The sequence below is a fragment of the Narcine bancroftii genome, chromosome 13, assembly GCF_036971445.1.
Source record: "Narcine bancroftii isolate sNarBan1 chromosome 13, sNarBan1.hap1, whole genome shotgun sequence".
Classification (NCBI taxonomy): Eukaryota; Metazoa; Chordata; class Chondrichthyes; order Torpediniformes; family Narcinidae; genus Narcine; species Narcine bancroftii.
In genome coordinates, this window is record NC_091481.1 from 73,670,530 (window position 1) to 73,692,887 (window position 22,358).

At 42.1% G+C, this 22,358-nt stretch overlaps 1 protein-coding gene across 4 annotated transcripts in view; it reads left to right on the plus strand.

Moving 5' to 3' along the window:
* The window catches only part of ddx47 (DEAD (Asp-Glu-Ala-Asp) box polypeptide 47), a 47,545-nt gene that overhangs the window by 16,679 nt on the left and 8,508 nt on the right, over window positions 1–22,358 (plus strand). For 2 of the 4 annotated variants that reach the window (XM_069909841.1, XM_069909842.1), the window contains exons 6-12: window positions 4,207–4,278; window positions 4,623–4,739; window positions 5,142–5,288; window positions 5,373–5,510; window positions 5,988–6,058; window positions 11,138–11,267; window positions 19,603–19,689. In XM_069909841.1, coding sequence (XP_069765942.1) covers window positions 4,207–4,278; window positions 4,623–4,739; window positions 5,142–5,288; window positions 5,373–5,510; window positions 5,988–6,058; window positions 11,138–11,267; window positions 19,603–19,689 — 762 coding nt within the window. Of the gene's footprint in view, window positions 1–4,206; window positions 4,279–4,622; window positions 4,740–5,141; window positions 5,289–5,372; window positions 5,511–5,987; window positions 6,059–11,137; window positions 11,268–19,602; window positions 21,754–22,358 lie in introns of those variants that run through there. The other 2 variants (XM_069909840.1, XM_069909843.1) reach the window with 2 other exon arrangements.

A 22,358-nucleotide genomic window follows, 5' to 3' on the forward strand; every position in this document is an offset into this window, starting at 1 on the left:
GAACCACTCTGCCAGTTCCACTTGTGTGGGGGATTATGGGTAAGGAAAATGGCCATTGCCCTTGCACTGAGCCAGCTGCTGCATGCATCTCTCCCACTGGGTGCTTGGAGCTGAGAGCCACCTTTCCACCAAAGGTAAGAGATGGCCATACTTTCCCGTAGTCCTTTTTAACAGCATTTATTACGATGATTCCCAAAAAAGATAGAGATCCTTATCACTTTTGAGTACGGACTATAAGATTGTTGCTAAAGCCTTGGCAAATAGATTGGCAACTTATTTGCTTAAATTAATAAATGCTTATCAAACTAGCTTTGTGCAGGGGAGGCAATTGGCGGACAGTGTATGTAGATTGCTCAGTATTATACATCTGGCGCAAACACAAGATGACTTGAGTGTCACAGTGACTCTAAATGTGGAGAAAGCTTTTGACAAACAGGAGTGGGACTTTTTATTTAAAGTGCTGGAAATATTTGGACTTGGACAAACATTTATTAATTGGGATAGAGCTCTATATTCTGAGCCTAAAGCCACCATTCCCACTGTCGAGATCTAGCAGACAAAGTTATCCATTATCTCTAGCTCTTTTCTCCTGGCCATTGAACCGTTAGCAGAATCCATCTGTTTCAGGATCAATCACGAAGAACATTCAATCAATTTCTTTGGTGATGATGTTCTAATATATCTGACAGAACCAGTTAACTCATTACAAAAATTGCAGTCTGAATTGGAAGATTTTGAGATTATATTGGGTTATAAAGTCAATTGGGACAAGAACAAAGTTATGCCAATTACAGGTGGGAATTATGAACAAATTAAGAGAAAGTGGCCGCTCAATAGGATTAAATATTTAGGTATCAGGGTAGATGATAATCTGCACAATTTATACAAGTTGAATTAACTTTCCCTGCTTTGTAAAATTGAGATGATTTTAAAAAATGGGTGACTCTCCCAATAACTTTGGTTGGAAGGGTCAACTGTATTAAAATGAAAGTGCTGTCGAGAGTACAATATGTTTTCAAAGTTTACCTGTTGCTATACCTTAGAGATTCTTTCAAAAACTTAATGTGGAAAGGTAAGCCTTCTTATTGATTATTTAACTTGGAATTATGAATTGGGAGGGTTAACGCTTCCAGATTTCAAAAAATAATTTTGGGCAACCCAGTTGAAGTTTGTCAACTCCCTCTTTGATAGAGGAGTCAAGACTTTATGGGTAAAATTCATTTGCTTAAGGTTGGTGAGAGGACACCAGAAAACCTTGTATATAAATGGAATTCTAAATTATTATCTGGCCCTAAAGAAGGCCCCCTATTTAAAGCATATAATTACAAAATGGAATAAAATTAATGGTAAATTGAGGACAAGTCGGGGGGGGGGGGTTTCTTTAATTATAAACACCCCTGACTCAAAATATGTTAATTTCATTAATGATTTATAATAAAATCCTGGTCACTTGATCCCAGAGAAGGGTCAAATGTATTGAGGATTGTTATGAGCAGGGATAATTTATGACATTTGAGCAAATTAGGAATAAATATGGAACTTTAAATACATTTTTTTCCTGCTATCATCAGTTAAGATCTTATTTAGGGGACAAATTAGGTCCAGCGCTAACTTTACTGCAATGTAGTGAAATAGAGATTCTGGTTCGAAAGGGGATCACCAAAAAATTTATATCAAAAATGTATTCCTTACTTTCGATGGGAACCCCTAAACAAGGCCTTGATAAATCAAGACAAAGGTGGGAATCAGATTTGGGTATAGAAATTGATCCATTTTGCTGGTCCGACATTTCAAAGTGGTAGAAGTGCTGTGGAAAATACAGGAAATTGACCTTCATCTAACACAGCTTTTTATTTGGGCTGATAACATCACTTCCTGTCCATGTGACAGAAGCAGTGATTTATAGAAGGCCAGCATGCAAGCCCGGAGGTGTCAGTCTTGCACTAGACTCCACAGCATGTATATCAACTTCCCTTCGTATACATCAACTCGATAACATGTACAGTGATTCCACAACATGAACACCAACATCAGTAGTAGCTCAGTATAGAATACTTTGCTATAGGAACAATGTTTCCGATATGGGAAAGAAATAGGTACTTCCTTGCATTCAACCTTGTTGTGCCCTAAAGTGAGGCGTTTCTGGGAAGATTTGGATAATCTGGAAAAAAAGTTTCTGGAATTCGATCACTTCAGGCACCCGAGTTATTTTTATTGGGGAATTTAGAAGAAGCAAGACCTAAAATGAGGCTGTCGAATATCAATTAAAATTTGTTAAGCTCGCTTTAGCAGTGGCTAGGAAATGTACTGCAGTTACTTGGAAATCTAATTCCCAACTAGGTTTAGCCCACTGGAAGATAGAATTGCATAATTGTGTTCCCTTGGAGAAGATCACCTCTAACCTCAGAAACAGGTAGGATGTATTTTTAAGAATATGGAATTCATACCCAAGGTAAATTGGGGTAAATCTTTAATGATTCCCCTCTGAGAACCCGAGAGAAGTCAGGTTATTTGTCCCTTGATGGGAGTGGGGTTTATCTGAGAAGCCAATCTTTTTCTTTTTCATTCTCTTTTACTTTTTCTTATTTCTTTGGGGGGTGGGGGGGAAGAGTTCTTATTTTGTTCTTCTTTCTCACTATCTCCCTTTGGTTCAACACGAACATTGAACTTATATTTTTGTCATTTTATTGTAATTTCTTTCTTTATAATAATTGAATCACACGATGACTTATTTCTCACATTCTTTAATATCAACGTGGATCGATATTTGCATTATTTTGTTAATATGGATATTGATGTTTTTCTTTTTGACTATTCTTCGTTTTGACTGCATGTTGATTGAAAATTATCAAAATAAAATATTAAAAAAGGGTAAGAGAGTGTGCCCACACGGGCGGGGACAGGGACGATGTGGGGTGGTGGTGGGGGGGGTCTCCCTCTGAAAACTGAGAATTTATTATTTATGTGTATTGTCATCTACCGAAAAAAGTCCCAGTTTTTGGAGGTTGCTGGTGTTCGGAATCCTCGATAAAAGGTTAGGCACCAATAGTTTCACTTTCTCAACCTGATCTTAAAGCCTGGCCGCAGATTTTGACATACCTATTGATGGATAGCATAAAGCCCTGCAGAGTTCACTTGTCTGGAAATTCACTCCAGGTTAGGTGCAATATCAGGGGTACTTGTTTTTACAGAGTTGTGGGTGCCAGGAATGCTTTGCCAGGAGTGGTGATGGAGGCCAAAACATTAGGGGCATTTAAGGGGCTCTTAGTCACATTGAGGGGCTGAGACCAAGGAGGATATTCTCCAACAGCAGAGGGTGGCAGTAACCACAAGTTTGCGGAGGAGCAAGTGGAGTTGTTCAAGTGAACTGGTACGGACTTCTGTAAACGGTTATATGGTTCCTTGTCATTCATCACAAGGTAAAGCATGATTTTAACCATGAATATGAAACTGGGTAAAGGTTTTGTGATGCGAAAGGGTACAGTTGTGGCCATGTGCACAATATTACGGTAGGTACTGGTAATATACTGAAAGTATAATCTGTTGGGTGTGATTGATACAAATAAAAGAGCAAGTGTAGGAAAATATTTGTAAGAGCAACAGCACCTTGTTAATGGTTTTTGTTACTTGGTCGAACGTGTGTTTTGATGCTCAGACTCTTATTACTTCATTGTGTTTTTTTTTATTCATTAGAGATAATTTGGACTTCCGCCACTGATACAGTATTTGGGATTCCAGTGTGAATTTCATCCCCTCAAAAGTAGTATCCATATACTGGTTGACCCTGTAAATTTAACATTTAAAATATGGTATAGAAAATTCTACTTTTACATGAGTATATATGCTAGTTAATTTTTAACATCCATTCCATTGCTCATTAGAATCTTGTATTTCCAAAGGTAATCTAATTCTACATGCAAACATTCAGCACAGAAACAAGCCCTTTCTCCCCACTGTCCACACCAAACATTATTTCAAATTAAACTAAATCTCTTATGCATGTACATGATATCCCTATTTCTTCATTGCCTGCAGATTAATGTGCTTATCCAAAAACATCTTAAAGCTAGTATGGTATTCTACCAGATGCAAGATTTTGTTAGCGTGGGGAACAGTGCCATTCTTTCTGAACAAATAAATCCTGGCTCTGCTCTGTGTTTTTGCCATGTTTCAGAAGATTCCATTGACCCAGGATTTCTTTTGTAGGTTGACAAAATTCTCAAGGTGATCCCCAGAGACCGGAAAACGTACCTGTTCTCAGCAACAATGACCAAGAAGGTAAGGGAAGGATATGCTGAAACATTTTTCTTTAACGTATCCATGTGCATTTCTCCAGCAGAGGCCAGGTGCCCCCCCCGGCTAGGGGTCTTGTCAGGGTAGAGGAGGTGTGGAACAAAGTTCGAGAGTGTTAGGGCAAAGAGGGTGAGCTGCTATTAAAGCAGAACCTTCCTTCAGAGGGGAAGAGGCAGAATCCAACAAGAAGCAGGGAGCAGTCCTCAGCTGTGTTTTTGCTGAAACTACTTGTGTCTCTTGCATACATACACCTTTCTTTTCCTCTCCCCTCTCAAGTGTGAATGAGCATGTTGTTTTTCCTCTACTCTGTCTCTCCCTTCTCTCCTCAGGTGCAAAAACTCCAGCGAGCAGCACTGAAAAATCCGGTGAGATGTGCCGTATCAACCAAGTACCAGACAGTGGAGAAACTCCAGCAATATTATGTATTCATCCCCTCCAAGTTCAAGGTGAAAAAGCAACTCTTGCTTGTACATTTTAATGAGCTTTCTCTGATGTAGTGATGGTCAGAGTTTTTCTGTCTGTGGGATGCTGACATTAAGTTGGGCTTACAGACCAGTGACTAGGGTTCAAATCCAGTACTGTCTGTAAGAAGTTTGTATGTTCTCACCTTGTCTGCATGGGTTTTCCCCAGGTGGTCTGGTTTCACCTAACCCTTCAAAACATAAGGGCTAATTGTGTATTTATATTTGAACGTAATTTGAAGTCTATTATTTTTACAACCAAAATGAATGGGAGATGTGAACATGTGGGGTTGGATTTGTGTTTGGGATTATGCAATTTTCAGATGGAAGGAAGTTAGTGTCTTGATTTTGTTTGAAATTACTTGAATTTTCTTTTTATCTCTCCAGGACTGCTACCTGGTTTACATTCTCAATGAGCTTGCTGGGAATTCCTTCATCATTTTCTGTAGCACGTGCAGCAATACTCAGCGCACGGCGTTACTTCTCCGCAATCTGGGATTTACCGCCATCCCCTTACACGGGCAGTTAAACCAGGTGGGCCATTGCTCTATGCACTTTGAACCAGTGGACTTCCACCTCTGCTTCTGGACTCATTGGATTTTATTTTCTGAATTGCAGCACAAGCGATTGGGCGCTTTGAACAAGTTCAAGGCCAAGTCTCGGTCAATCTTACTGGCTACGGATGTGGCCAGTCGGGGTCTGGATATTCCCCATGTGGATGTGGTTGTAAACTTTGACATTCCCACGCATTCAAAGGTAAGGCTGGAGTACCATAAACATAGGAACTAGCTGCTCCTTCATGCAGCAGTTGTGAACCCTTCTGCACTAGCCTATCGGCTGAAGGTAAAGCGAGGGCAATAGAACGAGTGCTTATCAACTCTGATGAGGTAATCTTCCAATGCATCACATTAACTGACTTTAACCAGTGCCCTACAATTAAATCTTGAATTGAGAAAATCAGGCAGAGATTCTGTTTTTGCAAGATATTTACTGATCCTAGACAAATTTAGATAGGGAATCTGGCTGCAGTATTGACCTTTTTGATGCCTTGGAGCTTGGACAACAGCCAAAACATGACTGAGATTAGGGCAAACAGCATGCGACTACGTTACTCTGTCTTCTCACCTTGGTACTGTCAATACAGCTTGAGGAGTGGCTGCTGTCTGTCACATGTCTGTGTGTACAGATGCACCGTCTGCACTTGTTCAATTCAACCTTCCGTTTGCCTTGCAGGATTACATTCATCGAGTGGGACGCACAGCCAGAGCTGGCCGCTCAGGAAAATCCATCACTTTCGTCACCCAGTGAGTTTTACTCGTTCAGATCTGGCAATTCGAATCACTTGATTCCTTTTCACTTGTTCACCTGTTACTGAAGTGGAACAACAGATCAGGGCAGGTTTCAGAACCAAACCACAGGAACAGGCCCTTTGGCCTTTCTAGTCTGTGCTGAATTATTTTTCTGCTTACTCCCACTGGCCTGTACCCGCACCATATCCATCTATACCCCTCTCATCTATTTACCGTTAAAATGTTTCTTAAATGTCAAACTTGAACCTGCATTTAACACCTCAACTGGCAGCTCGTTCTACACTCCCACCACTCCCTGTGTGAAGAACTTCCTCCTAATATTCCCTTTAACTTATTACTATTACCTTAACCTAACTTAGCCCCCTTCTAATTCTAAGTGCACGTGTATGTAATGTGTGCATAAGTTCAGAAAAGTTACTTGATTCACAGTCCAACCTCACTTCTCATTCCTCCAAGTTCACAGTATCAGGCAATTCTTATACTGTGCACAGAATTTATCGTTTACGTATTTTCACCAAACTCTGGTGTTTAAAAGTAATTGGTTACCATTCAAGAAGTTCTTGTTGGTTTCAGGGAGAGATTTCTTGCTCATTGGACACACACAAACTGATTCCTTCCGATCAGCCACTTCAGTAACTTGCCGAAAAAACTTGCCCCATCAGGGTTTTCCAAATGATAACCTCTTCTTCTGCAGGTCACCACAAGAGTTCCTTTTTGTTTCCCTTATTTCAGGTGAAACACTCTAGCCAACCATTTCCTCTCATATAGACCACAAGGGTTTTGAACAGGCTGAACTCAGAACTTACAACCTGTCTTCAAAATGGGGTTTTTAAACAAGCTGTCAGCTTGTCATTTTGCAGAAACCAGTTCTCTCTCTCTCTCTCTCTCTCTCTCTCTTCCCCATCCCCCCCCGCCCTCCCCATTACAAACTCACCAAAGCAGTTTCCATTGTCTTTACAAAGGCTGTGGGCTTTCAGTGTCCGGTTTGAGCAGAGCTCTGCATTTTACATGAGATTTATTTTGTGACGTGTTCATGTTTGTTTGTGACCTACACTAAAACCCCAGACTAATAGGACTATAATTTCCCTTTTTCTGCCTCCCTCCTTTCTTAAACAGTGGAACTACATTTGAGACCTTCCAATCCTCTGGAACCATGCCAGAGTCTATTGATTTCTGGAAAATCATTTCCAATGCCTCCACAATCTCCAAAGCCACCTCCTTCAGAACCAGCAGATACACCTCATCCGGTCCGGGAGACTTAACTATCTTTAGTCCATTCAGTTTACTGAGCTCTATCTCTCCAGTATTCCTGATTGTATTTACTTCTATACCTTGAGGTCTCTGACTATCAGTATATTGCTAATGTCTTCCTCAGTGAAGACTGACGTAAAATACTCATTTAGTTCCTCTTCGTTACCCATTATAATTTCTCCAGCATCATTTTCAATCAGTCCTATATCTACCCATGTTTTCTTTAACTTGTATATTTAAAAAAAACTCAGTATCCTTTTGTATGTTATTTGCCAACTACCTTTCATAATTCGTCTTTTCTTCCCTAATGACATTCTTTGTCTCTCTCTGTAAGTTTTAAAAAGTTTCCCAGTCCTGTTTTTCCACCATTTTTTGCTTCCTTGTCTGCTCTCCCTTTTGCTTTTATTTTAGCCGTAACCTCTCTTGTTGGGATTGTGCTTTTTGCACCAGGGGCTTGCCATACATACATTGTAATGAGATGAAACATGGTGTCAGCTGACCAAAAGAGTGGATTGTTTCCATGTTTTGAAAGTGTTATCAGGACTGTAAGACAGCTAGCGCTCGAGATGAGGACACGAGGAACAATTGCTCAGTTAAAGGACAGAGTTTTGTAAGTTTGAAATTGTGTATTTTGATGACAAAAGTGACCTGCAGATTTCCGTAGAGAAAAGAGTACTGATTGATAAGCCATGCCTATTTTCTAGTACCAACACCCATGGAAATGAAAGGGGATTTGAGAGGAAATTGAAATCTTTCCAGTCCCGGTATGAGAATTGTGAAATAGCAACAGAGCTAGACAAGAAGCCAGATAGCATTAGAGTAGCTTTGTTATCTCTCATGGGGAAATAGTGCTACAGAGCCCTACACTACGCTAGACATAATAAGTGAAGAACAAAGGAAAAGTGTAGAAATACTCAAGAAATGGAAGGAACATTTTGAACCTGCTACGAATGTTATATATATGAGCGATGCACATTCAACACTTGTGATCAGCGTAATCTTTGATTAATTATATGACAGTGCTAGGGAAACTGGCTGAGTCACGTGAGTTTGGAACACTGAGAGACAGGATTGTGCTAGGGCACAAAAGATCCAGCTGTGAGAGCCCACTTATTGAGGGAGGGTAAGCTTACACTGTAGAAAGCAATTGACGTGCAGGAGTGCAGAAGTCACGAAAGAGCAGCTTAAAGGCTCAGTGAGCGAATAATTATGGAAAACAGAAGAAGACCATGAAGTATAGTGGGAGACAGTAGAGCAAAGCCAGTTCGTCGCAGAAGGAGGCAAAAACAGAGGTCAGAATGTAAATACTGTGGTGGAGGTCATCAGAAAGAGGGAGAAGCCTGCCCAGCATGGGGTAAACAGTGTGCAAAATGTAAAAAACAATCATTTTGCCAGAAAGTGTCTGTCTCAGAAGTCACAAGTGGTGAAGTTCGTGGTGCCAGAAGAACAAACTGATGATGAAGTGATGAATCATTATACGTGGAGCTTGTGAGCAGTGTAAACACACAAGGCCAGAAGTGGATTGACAGCAGACAAATCTCACTAATGATCAATCAATGTGTCAGATGGACACTGGACCTGCTTGCAGTGTCATGAATTTTGCAGACATTTATGAGGTGATGCAAAATGGAGATCCAGACTTACAAACATCCAAGGTCAAGCTGAAGCCATTTGGCGGAGAGCTGATACAATCTAGAGGGCAACAGGATTTGTACACACGTTGCAATGGCACACAGTGCAAGGTGAGATTCCAGGTGGTGGATTTCGGTCACCCTACTTTGTAGTCTGCACAAGCAAGTTAGCGTCTTGGACTAGCCACATGCAATGTACCGCAACAGGTTAATGTAACAGAGGGGCAGAAAAGTCTGCTCACTAGAGAGGAAATCCTACGAGATTACAAGGATGTATTCACTGGACTTGGGTGTCTCCCTGGTGAATACCATTTGGAAGTTGACAAGAGTGTCAAGCTTGTTCAGAATGCCAGCAGCTCTCAAGACCAGCCTGAAAGAGAAAATCAAAGAGCTAGAAAACAAGGGAGTGATATAGAAGGTCACTACTTCTACTGAATGGATCAGTGCCATGGTTGCTGTGAGGAAACCTGGAAAGCTTAGGGTATGCCTAGACTCTAAAGACCTCAATCAAGCACTCAGAAGGTTTCACTACCCAATGCCAAATTCTACCCCAGCTCACCAAAGTGAAGGTGTTCACGATCCTTGAAGCTAAGGACAGATACTGGCAGATAAAGTTAGATGAGATCTGTAGCTACTTCATGAGTTTTTGGACACTATTTAGATCCTGCAGATAATTGCGTTTGCCATTTGGCATTTTGACTGCTACTGAGGAGTATCAACAGGAGACAGCATGAAGTAGTCCAGGACCTGCCAGGTGTTGAGGCTATAGTTGATGATCTCTTGGTGTGTGGATGTGGAAATATACTGGATGAAGCCATTGCCAATCGTGACAGGAACCTCATCGAACTGGACTTGGGTGTCTCCCTGGTGAATACCATTTGGAAGCATGTCTGAAGCTGAACAAGAACAAGATGCAGCTTCAGGAAGACTGAAGTGATGTACATAGGCCATGTACTTACTGCTGAAGGACTTTGTCCAGATCCTGAGAAGGTCTGAGCTGTACTAGAGATGGAGCGACCCTCGGAGGTCAAGGCCACTCAATACTTTGTGAACTCTCTTTGCGAAATTCTTGCCCAACCTGTCGTCAGAGTGTGAACCACTGATAAAACTGACAAGAGGAGGACGTGAAATGGTTTAGGGGCACAGAAGAAGAGTCAGCCTACAACCGTATCAAGCACTTGGCCACCACTGCACCAGTGCTGCAGTTCTATGATGTACATGATGAAGTGACGCTACAGTGTAATGCCAGTGAAATAGGCCTCGGAGTAATGCTCTCAACTAGTTGCATCAAGGATATTAACAGCTGCAGGGAGAAATTATGCCCAGATAGAAAAGGAATGTCTGGCAATCCTTTTCGCGTGTGAACACTTCAACCAGTACTTGTTTGGCAAAGAGAAGATCACTGTGGAAACAGGCCACAAACCACTGCAAACCATCTTCGTGAAACCTCTATTAGCAGCACCCATAATTACTTTGACATTTCCTTTTGACATGCTTTTTCTATTTCGATTTCTAACTTGTAGTTCTCTTCCCGCCTGCTGTTTGGGGGTCTGTATATAACTGCCAAAGGGTCCTTTTACCCAAACCATTTCTTAACTCAACTCATATGGATTCTACCCCATCTGACCCCTTGTCCCTTCTTTCGAGTGATTTAATATTATTGCCTACTATCAAGGCCGCCCCCTCTACCTACCTGCCTATCTTTCCTGTACACTGTGCACCCTTGGACATTCAGCTCCCAATCACATCCATCATTAAAACCATGTCTCGGTGATAGCCACAAAATGTCATATCTTTCAATGTGTAGCTGTCCCACAAGGTCATCTACTTCATTCCTTACGCTCTGTGCATTCAAGTACAGAACCCTTAGACCAGAACCTGTTAGCGATTCATCTGTCTTTCTATCGTACAGTAAATGATCCTCTTTTCATGTGCCTGTCTTTTTTGTCGACTGCACCTTATTTTGGACTTTTTTCTAACTTCCTTTTTCTCGACCTTAACTGCCTGATTCCCTTGTACCTTAATCTCTACACTCATATTCTGATTTAACCCCCCCCCAACCATTAACTCACCCATTAAAAGCAGTGAAGGAGACATTTACTCAGAACAGGAGGAGAAATGATGTGGACACCATGATTGACAGGTCTGGTTTACACTATAAGATTTTCAGATGTTAACATGCTCTTTTTAGATATGACGTGGAGTTGTTCCAGAGGATCGAGCATCTGATTGGGAAGAAGCTTCCAGAATTCCCCACGCAAGAGGAAGAGGTGATGATGTTGGTGGATCGTGTGTCAGAAGCACAGAGATTTGCACGATTGGTACGTGGCACTCGGGCTTTCTTCATGTGGAGGGGGATCGGGTGTTCTCGTCTTTGGTCGACTTAGCACCCTCTCATCTCATCTTCTACTCACTTGTTTCTCACAACCTACAACAGCAGCTGGTGAACCAAGGCTGTTGATGAGGTTGACGCTGAATGGTGCTGGCTGGTGAAAGCCAATGGTTCATTGTTATGCATCTTGATAGCACTGTTGATAACTGCTTCCGTGGGAGGGGGGAGGTATTAACTTTCTACACTCATGGAAGCCTGCCAGTGATGTGTTGGGTTATGGGAGTTGTGCCAGAGGAGTAATACACCTGGGACGTTATCTGGTCCTGAGGAATTTGCACCCCTGGTTTCTCTCAGATGTGATGCCATATGGAGTGAATCGGCTGGTCCAACTTTCTTACAGCAGGGATTTTTAAATTAAAATATTTAAGTTGAGACATTTTGGCTCATGAGTCCATGCTGCCCAATTAATCTGCATACCAGGTACGTTTTGAATGGTGGGGGGAAACCCATGCAGACACAGGGAGAATGGACAAGCCCCTTACAGACAGGGTGGGATTTGAACCCTGGTCCCAATAGCTGCCACTGAAAAGGAAACCATGCCACCCTGAATGAACTTGAAGGAAGCCAAGCCAGAACAGCCAGATGCAGCTGGGCGGGATCAGGCTTGTCTCCAGAACTTGCTCGGCTCCTCTGCTGCTGTGAATGGGCATGTTTTTGCATCTTTCTGTTCATCATTCACAAGGAGATATGGCAGGAGTGCAGACCTCTCTTTGGAACCATTGGTTGTGAGATAGTTTGTGCTGTTCACGTACTCAACACTTAATGAAGCACTCCTGTGTTGCAGTGTCATCATGTTAGTACCTTGTTTTTGGTTAAGCCTGGTGCTGCTTTCAGCCTGTGCTTTACTCCTCACTGAATCAGGCTTGATCCCCTCACCGGATATAAATGGTAAAGTCAGGAGTATGGGGAAGCCACGAGTTTACAGATTGTGAGGGTGTGCTGTTGCTGAGCTGCATCACTTCATTATTACTTCAGTTCGAGCTGTCAGATTTCTTTTTGTGTGATTCCAGTGCTGCATGGCACAATAGAACAGGTTCACAGCGTGTGGGAGGAGCTTCGTCCCTGCATAGACTGGGAGGTGGTCCTTTCTTGTGATATCTTGGATAGATGCAGTTATCGTTGGTATATTGATGAGGGGAACCTTGTGTGACAGCTGAGATCTTCAGAACTTGGCCATGTCAGTCCGTGGTTGTGGTACCAAATCATTCTTGGTAATGGACAGTGAAGTTCACCTCTCAAAATACATTGTGTGCACTTGCTCCTTTCAAGGATTATTCAGTGAAAGATCATTTCATTAGTTATTAAAGGATGGTGATTGGTTGTCCTTGCTCATTTTTGACCAGGAGTAAATTTTGAAATCTTCTCTCTTGGGATGTACGTCTGCTTCTTGTGTGTCTTTCCTGTTGCTTAGGCTGGATATATACAGGATTACTTATGATGTAGAGCATCTTGTACATAAGAGATGATCCCATGTCCTTCCAAAACTGAAGGGGTAAAACTAGTTGCTGTAAGATGTTGGTGTAGTGGTTAGTGCAATGCCTTTACAGCGCCAGTGATCGGGACCGGACTGGGGTTCGAATCCACGCTGTCTGTAAGGAGTTTGTCCATTCTCCCCGTGTCTGCATGGGTCTTCTCCAGGGGCTTCGGTTTCCTTCCACTGTTCAAAATGTACTCGGGGTGTAGGTTAATAGGGGTGTGGGCCAAAATGGCCTGTTACCGTGCTGTATGAATGTCTAAATTTAAATTGCCCCTGGTGTGTAGGTGAATGTTAGAATAGGTGTTTGATGGTAATTATGGATTTGATGGGCCGAAGATCCAGTTTCTGTGTTGTACAACTGTAGCTGGCATGAGATTTGAACAGGGTTGTTTATTATTGGTTGATCATATTGTCATAAGCCCAAAGGACTCAAAGACCAGCAGCGACAGAAATTCATTAACACAATGGCTACTTACACAAAACTGGTTTTATTTTTTTAACACATAATAAGATCAATACTTAACTTTACTATTAACTTAAACCCCTTTTTAGTTCTAAGCGTAATGTTTATGTGTTCAGGAAAGTTCTTTATCACTGTCCAATCATTCACTTTTCACTTCTCCAAGTTCACTGTTCAGGAAAGTTCTTTTTCACGGTCCAATCATTCACTTTTCACTTCTCCAAGTTCACTGTTCAGGAAAGTTCTTTTTCACTGTCCAATCATTCACTTTTCACTTCTCCAAGTTCACTGTTCAGGAAAGTTCTTTTTCACTGTCCAATCATTCACTTTTCACTTCTCCAAGTTCACTGCTATCAGGCAATCTTCCATACTGTGCGCAGAATTGATCTTTTATTATATTCACCAGGTTCTGATGCTTTAACTTTAGCTTAGGAAGGCCTTTGTTGTTTTCAAAGAGATATTTGTTGTTTGTTGGACGCAAACATTGATCTCCTTCAATCAGCAACTGAAGTGTCTTACCGAAGAAACTTGCCCCATCTTGGGTTTTTCCAAAAGATAACCTCTTCTTCAAGGTCACCACACAGAGTTCTTCTTTTTCCTCTACTCCAGGAGAAAACCTCCAGCTACAACCTCTGCAATTGATGACAGAGATTTAGAATAGGCTGAACTCAGAAATCAAAACCTGTTTTGAAATGGGGTCTTGCAGCAGGTCAGCCAACTCACAGCCTTTTTGTTTGAATATTTTATTTTAAAAGACTCCCAAAAAAATATACAAACAAGACATTTTATTATCTCACAATTTAAAATCCACACACACACACATAAAATAAAAATAGTTCTTTTTATCCTCCTTCCCCAGATTTTAAAAGGAAAAAAACCTAAAAATTAAAACACAACCTTAATTCAGTCTCTTTATTTTCTGTCAGAACAGTTTATATCTTAATTTGTCTCTTAATTTTCCTTAATGAGGAGTATAGGTCATATCTGTGCCCCTCTATGCCTCAGGCTGCCAAATTTCAATGAATGTGTCCTAGTTTTTTCTCAAGTTATAAGTAATCTTCTCCAGGGGAATGCAACTTTGCATTTCCGTACTCCATCATGTAATACTCAGTTGAGAGTCGGACTGCCACGTAACCGTTATATACTTCATGGCTACCGACAAAGTGATCGTCACAAATTGAATTTGGTGTTTCGATAATCTAAACTGTACATCACTAATATCTCCCAGAAGAAACAATTCTGGATCTTGTGGAAACTCCACTTTTATAATTTTTTTTTAAGGTTTCCCCCAGGTCTGCCCAGAAGGATTTCACCTTCGTACATAGCCAGGTGGAGAGGATAAAGGTTCCAACCTCTATTCCGCAGATGAAACACAGATCCAACATTTCTGACTTTGATCATGTAATTGTTGTGGTGTGAGGTGCAACTGATGCAGGAAATTGTAATGCACTAGCATGTATCTGGCATTGACAATCCCTGTCATGCTGTTCAGAGATAATTAATTTTCATTAATCATTGTTCCCAAGTCTGACTCCCATCTTTCTCTTGACCAGTGTTATCCCAGTTTCGACCCCTCACTCTGGAGTAGGAAATACATTCTAGAAATAAATTTAAATACATTCCCCAGAGAAATTAGAGTCTCCATGGTGCTACACTCCTACTTGTATCTTCAGAAAGATCTCAATTGTAGGAAGCAGAAAAATGTTCTATTTGATCATCCAAATTTAATCCTCAATTGCTCGAATGACATTAGTTGCCCTTAATCATAATGGTCCTTGATACACCTGATCCCTTTCTGGCATCAGGTATCCAGGATTCTGTTGTCCAGAGTCATGGGTATTAAATTGTTCTGGGTCAACTTCAACCAGACGTTTAAAACCCTGGCAGCAGTTTAAAAGCAAAAGAGTTCTCAGTTCTTGAGTCTGGACACTGTTTAAACATGCTGGTCCATTAACATCTACTTGTGAAACTCTCACAAGCACTTCCATTGTCTCTGCAAACCGAACTGTAGACACAAAGTCTACCTTCACATAGCTCTTGCATGGCAAAATGAGATGTTAGTTTGTGAAATGTGACCTCACAATTTTACCCATTTAAGATATGTTTTATCATAATTTTATTAACTTATTCTGTAACAATATGCAACCTGATGAAACAACATCTCCCCAGCCCATGGTGCTCACACAAAAACAAACAATACACAGTACACAATGATCAAATAAATAATGTATGTTGTATATAAAATGTATATTATAATGTATATTAATGATTTGGATTGTGGATTAAATGGTTTTGTGGTAAAGTTTGCAGATGACACCAAGATAGGTGGTAGAGTATGAAATGCAGAAGAAATCGAAAGCTTGCAGAGTGACTTGGACAGCTTATGAGAGTGGGCGAAGCAATGACAGATAAGATATGATGTCGAGAAATGTACAGTTGTACATTTTGGTCGAGGAAATAAACGGTTGGATTATTATTTGGATGGGGAGAAAATTGAAACCTCAGAAGTACAAAGGGACTTGGGGATCCTTTTGCAGGATAATCTGAAAGTTGACCGCCAGGTTGGATCGGCGGTAAAGAAGGCAAATGCTATGTTGGCATTTGTTTCAACGGGGATTGTGTATAAGAATAAAGAGGTGTTGATGAGACTCAATGGGGCACTGGTGAGACCTCATTTGGAGTAACAGTGCAGTTTTGGGCCCCTTAGAAAGGATAGAGCAAGGCTGGAGAGGGAACAGAGGAGGTTTACCAGAAAGATTCCAGGAATGAGAAGGATAACATATGAGGAATGCTTATATATGTTAGAATATAGGAAAATGAGAGGGGATCTCAGAGAAACATTTGAATAATGAATGGATTGGACAGAGTGGATGTAAATAAGATGTTTCCCCTGTTGGGTGATCCTGGACAAGAGGACACAGTCTTAGAATTAAAAAGTACCAATTTACAACAGAGATGAGGAGAAATTTCTTGAGCCAGAGGGTTGTGGATTTGTGGAATTTGTTGCCACATCCAGCTGTGGAGGCCTGATCATTGGGGGAATTTAAAGGGGAAATTGATAGGTTTCTAATTAGTCAGGGTATCATGGGATATGAGGACAAGGCCGGAACTTGGAACTAGATGCGAGAACAGTTTAGCTCAGGGAGGTTTCACGGAGCAGGCTTGTTGGGCCCAATGGCCTGCCTCTGTTCCTTTTTCTTGTGAATCAAAATAGATATTTATAAATATATGGAATGATTTACACAGTTACGGGATCAGTCTCGCAGCCTGTGGGGAAAAGCTGTTCCCCAGCCTGGCAGTCCTGATTTTCTGTATCTCCTTCCTGATAGTAGTAAGATGCAGTGAGCTGGATGGAAAGGGCCTTCTATAGTTCTAAAATGTTATCCGAAGAGAAAAGGGAGACCCCAGTGATCCTCTCAGCTGTTTTCATGATCCTCTGTATAGACTGTCTGTGGTTGTTGGTATACTTGGATCATACAAATACTTGGATCACGTTATCGTGTGTTAACAGTCAGTGAATCCACAGCTCCCCAAGATCTTGGTCACTATTCAGGGAATTCCTATTTTGTATCCGTGACGACAAGGACTGTATGGAACTAGTCGAATCCTTCTGCAGCCATGTTCGGTACTCGTCGCAACAAAATCAATGCCAAATTTCTGTTGCCAGCTTGAATAACTTGCAATGGGTGACATTCTGAGTTTGAATGAACCAAAGCCACGCAATTTGTGGTAAAATCTAGGAACAGCAACACTGACCACTGCGATCGATCTGGGTCACGTCTGCTCTCGGAACTTTGCTGCTTTCGCACTTGCTCCAAGAAAACAATCCTGGGCATTTTCATGTGCCGGATAAGTTAAGTATGTTATGTAATGTGATTCTGGCCCCTGAGCTGCTGGTATCTTTACCAAAAACATGCTGGGGACTTCTTTATCAGGCAAAATTCTTCCCTTCGTACATACAGACATGCAGCTCGGTAACAGGCCCTTTTGGCCCACAAGCCCATGCTGCCCGATTACACCCAATTGACCTACAACCCGGGAATGTTTTGAACAGTGGAAGGAAACTGGAGGCCCTGGGAGAAACTCATGCTGCCGTGGCGAGAATGTACAGACAACAAGGATCTGGTCCTGATCGCGGCACTGGAACAGGGTTTGTGCTCACCTTGTCCCCTTTCCTGCAGATTCCAAAATTGGAGCAATTCCATAATTTCAGTCGAGTAGAATGTTTGTGGCTCACTAATTAATGTTCCTTATTTTGTCGGATAATTTTATAATTTTAACTCTTAACAGCCCTTGAACTGTTCAATTCAGGCAAAGAGGAGTGAGCAGTAAATTTCTGATTTCCCAGTGATACCCTACTAGACAATGAATAAAAAGACCTGTTGATGTTCGGCTGCCAATTTTCTATTTTGGATGAAGAATGCAAACATCACCACAAAAATTTAAGTGTAGGAAATGTATTTGTTTATTGAAGCAGTGTGTGCCAGCTTATTTTGTGCCCAAGGCTGGGCTGAGAGCAGGGGGCGTGGTGCAATACCTGATGTGATGTTCGACGTGCGCTGTCTCACTTCCAATCTTCACCATACCAGACTAACGCACGTGCTTATAGTGTGTTAGTCAGAACCATATCATTCACGAAGCTATTGGAATCGCTCGTCAACAGTGCCCCTCTGAGGTCTGCACCCTAGGCGACTGCCTAGTTGGCCTAATGGTTGCGTCAGCCCTGATTGTGCGTGTGTTTATTTTTGTCTTGCGTTCCAAGAGACACTGGCTGGTCTGTGTACACCAACATCTGACCTGTTGCATCACTGCCTGATAACGGAGGTGCCAGCTCTCAGGACAAGAATAAACTCCAGAGGGTTGTTGACTTGGCCTGCGACATCACAGGTACCGGACCTCACTCCATCGAGGACATCTACATGAGGCGGTGTCTTAATAAAGCAGCCTCTATCCTCAAAGACCCCCACCACCCAGGTCTTCAGGAGTTGAGTTGCAGGGAAAGATTAGACAGGTTAGGACTTTATTCCTTGGAGCGAAGAAGAATGAGGGGAGATTTTACGAAATTATGAGGGTAGAGACAGAGAAAATGCGAGTAGGCTCTTTCCACTTAGATTGGGAGAGATAAATTCAAGAGGTCATGGCTTTAAAATGAAAACTGAAAGGTTTAGGGGGAACTTCTCTCAGAGAGTGGTGGGAGTGTGGACAAGTTACCATCTGACGTAAATGCAGGCTCACTCGTAAGTTTTTAAAATAAATTGGATAGATGGATGGGAGAGGTCTGGAGGGTTATGGAATGGGTGCAGGTCAGTGGGACTAGGGGAATGATGTTTTCAGCACAGACCAGAAGGGCTAATTGGCCAGTTTTCTGTGCTATCATGTTCTATGGATCTAACAGAGTGTGTGCTGGGTGGCTGCTGTTCCCTGCAGATGTTCTTGACAGTGATATCCTGGGCTGGGTCCATTACCTTTGTCACGGCTTTCCGCTCAAGGGTACTGGTGTCTCCGAACCAGGGGATGTGGAACGAGGCCATTCAGCTCAGGTGGTCTATGCTGGCTCCAACAAGAGACCCATTTCCCTTGCAACTTATTTTCACTCGCATTCCCTCCTCTTTTTTTTCCACGAAGAGATAATGAGAAATTACTACCTGGATGGATGGAAATCAATGTCCTCATGCAGAGACTTTCAAACTCGACACAAATAGCTCCTGAGATCAGGATTGAACTCGGTCAAGTAATGGCCACTACTTATCTATTTCCCCTGCTAGTCTTATTCATCACCCTCAATTGGTCACTCAGTTACAGGGGATAGAGAGAGGGTTGAACTTGAAAACCTGCACTTCTCAAAAGTTCATGACTGGCTGAAAAGGAGATGATCAGAGATTGTGGCCTTTGGATGAATCTGCCAAAGGTTATGAACACACTGGGTTGAATTTTCCACTTGTGTATCCTGTCGGCATGTCAGTACTTCGCTGTAGAGCTTGTTACTACATCGTGGTCAGTGTAACATTTACCTTGCCGAGTGCAGTCAATGCCTTAACATCCCCCTGACTCGAACACCACCCACAGGAACTGATGGCATCCTGTGCACAGGCTTGGGGGCCAGGAGTGCTGAAATGAATCATTGCTCTCTGGGGCAGTGCCAAGCAAAGAGCAAGTGTATCCCAGCTGGAATCTGCTCTTCCCTCAGCATTTGACTGGCAGGTGATGCAGGCAGCCATGTCAAAGAGCTCAGTGACTGTACATCCATGACTGGTCCATGATGGAACCTGTGATTGTATCAAGGATCAAAGTGTCTGTTGTAACCATTAATCTCATTACTTTCTGCAGGAGATGAAAGAACAGGGGGACAAGAGGAAACGGGAAAAAGAAGACGAAGATGATACAGAACAATCTCTGGGCATCAGGAGGAAAGTGGTGGGTGGCAAAGCAAGGAAAAAGCGACGTTAAGTTACTTTAACCATGGACCGTGGGCTAAAACTTTTATCAGATTTGATGTGGTATTTAGATTTTGTTTGCTGGCCACAGCGGGAACTTGCCATTGTGTGATTTGATCTATTCACGTGGATTTCCCGTGAAGACTTTACTGTTGGCCGACGAAGTGGATGAAGGCAAATCATTTGGCTGAATGTGAAGTGTGTTAGGTCTGCTTTGTTCAAGAATGAGTGAGTCAGACACCATACTGAGTCGAAATCAAGGTTCTTTATTACCGGATTGTAACACTTACAACTAACAGTGTTAGTTGGAGAAGGCGCATTCTGCCGTTATCAGCAAGTGGTGTTTTTTTATACCTTAGGATACGTACTTAGTAAATTATCATACCATGAATAAACTGTTGCTGTCCCTCTCTGCTAGCTTCCTGCACATCAATTTGTCATCCCCACTCTTATCTTGAGAGTACAAGGTCACAACTGCATCTTGTTACGGCCCAGCACTGGGTGACTCCTTCTACATTCCCAGCTCATGATGTTTTTACCTAACAAGTGATTCTTGGTGGACAATCCATGCTCTTCCTCTATTTCCTTGCAAAAAAAAGTCTAAAATTGTGCGATCGTTGCAGAGAATTTTAACTTGCAAAATGTCATTTGAGAAATGTTTAAGAATTGACTGAGTATTCTGAAGTAAATGTGAAACACTGTTGGTACCATTTATCATGTCTGATTCTAATGGTTGGTATGTGCAAGATGTAATATTTACCTTGGAGTGAAACCAAGGTGTTTGGAAATAACCTTTGTCCTGGTATTTTTTTGGCTTATGCTTTCCTTTCAGTGCAACCTCCTCTAGTCCTAAGTGTTGCTCATCCCTGACCACACTTCCTGCTCCAACCTCTGATGGAGTTTTCCAATGTTGGGGTCAGAAGGTGTTCAGCTGGTCCGTGCTGTCCAGATTGTCTGTCCAAGCTATATTCTTGTTTCCCTTTGTTTAGCCCAGATTATCCAAATATTTCCTATCTAAGTCTTTTAATGTCACAACTGAACCACCTCTACAACTTCTCTGATACTTCTTTCCATGGACTGCTGGCCCTCTGTGAAGAAAGTTACCCCTCTGGTCGGTCCCTTTAAATCTCCCCTCTCACCCCAGTTTTGACTCCCCTCCCTGTTCTCCTTCAACTCTTTGCATTTCCTATCTCAGACCACTGCTGTCTTTACAGCCAGGCCAACAAGTAATGGCCACTACTTATCTATTTCCCCTGCTAGTCTTATTTACTTATCTATTTCCCCTGCTAGTCTTAGTCTCAGTTACAGGGGATAGAGAGAGGGTTGAACTTGAAAACCTGCACTTCTCAAAGTTTATGACTGGCTGAAAAGGAGATGATCAGAGATTGTGGCCTTTGGATGAATCTGCCAAAGGTTATGAACACACTGGGTTGAATTTTCCACTTGTGTATCCTGTCGGCATGTCAGTACTTCGCTGTAGAGCTTGTTACTACATCGTGGTCAGTGTAACATTTACCTTGCAGTCAATGCCTTAACATCCCCCTGACTCGAACACCACCCACAGGAGCAGAAATTTTTCAGAGATTGTGGTTGTTGCCAACTGGTTGGAGACCCCAGTCGACAGCCCTCCAGGTGCTCTCCAACACCCCCCCTCCCACCCCCAAAACCTCCCCACTCCATCACAGGCTGGAGAAGCCCCATGGTTTCAGTTTTCACTGTCTCCATTGATGATCCAGCCTTCTCTCCAATGGATGAGGGTTGACCTGTTTGGAAATGTTTTGTTTTCGGTGATTTTGCCACCCTACTGAATTTATTGGATGGTTCTGTGGATTTCTTCAATGGGTTTGAGCTTCTGTTCCATACAAGCCTCTTAACACCTTCCCCACCTCCCGTTTAAATTCCTTGTGGAATATTTTGGAGGATCAAGAACCAGCTCATCCATGTTTTCCTTTTGGAGTGTTTATGATACTTTCTGATAATCTCTGGTAAACTTACGTAACGTATGAGCCACATACAATAAATTTCAGATGTTTGAAAGCTGCAAGGCATGAAAAAAATATTTCTTACACATTTTTACTCTTACATGCACATTTTGTTACAAAAGTTTTAAATCTACATGTACAGAATAGTATTTATGTTCTGTATGTAGTTTTTAAACTGCTAATTTGTATTAGTTTCAATGATCAAAAAGTACACATATACATACCAGACATTTTGTTTATTTTGATAAGTCCACGATCGGGGCATCAAATGGACAGCAGGGACAGGGTGGTAAGACGGTGTTGGAGGCAGCAGGAGCTCGTGTGGGAGAGCCACCGGGTCATCGGGACTCTGATGCAACAAGCCTCCCTCTTTCCTTAACGCTACCTGTTCTTCCACTTACATTTGTATCAGCCGCAAAGATTGCCACAAAGCCATTCATTCCAGAATCCAAATCATTAATATACAAAACAAGAAGAAGTGGCCCCAACACCGACCCATGTGGACACCACAAGCAACTGGCACCCGGCCAGAATACACCCCCCACACCCCACCCACAGTTTGAAGGGTGAGTGAAAACCAATGTAGATGTGAGGTGAACATACAAATCCCTTGCAGATGGAGCCAGATTTGAAACAGAGTCCCTGATGTGAGGACCATTGCACCACC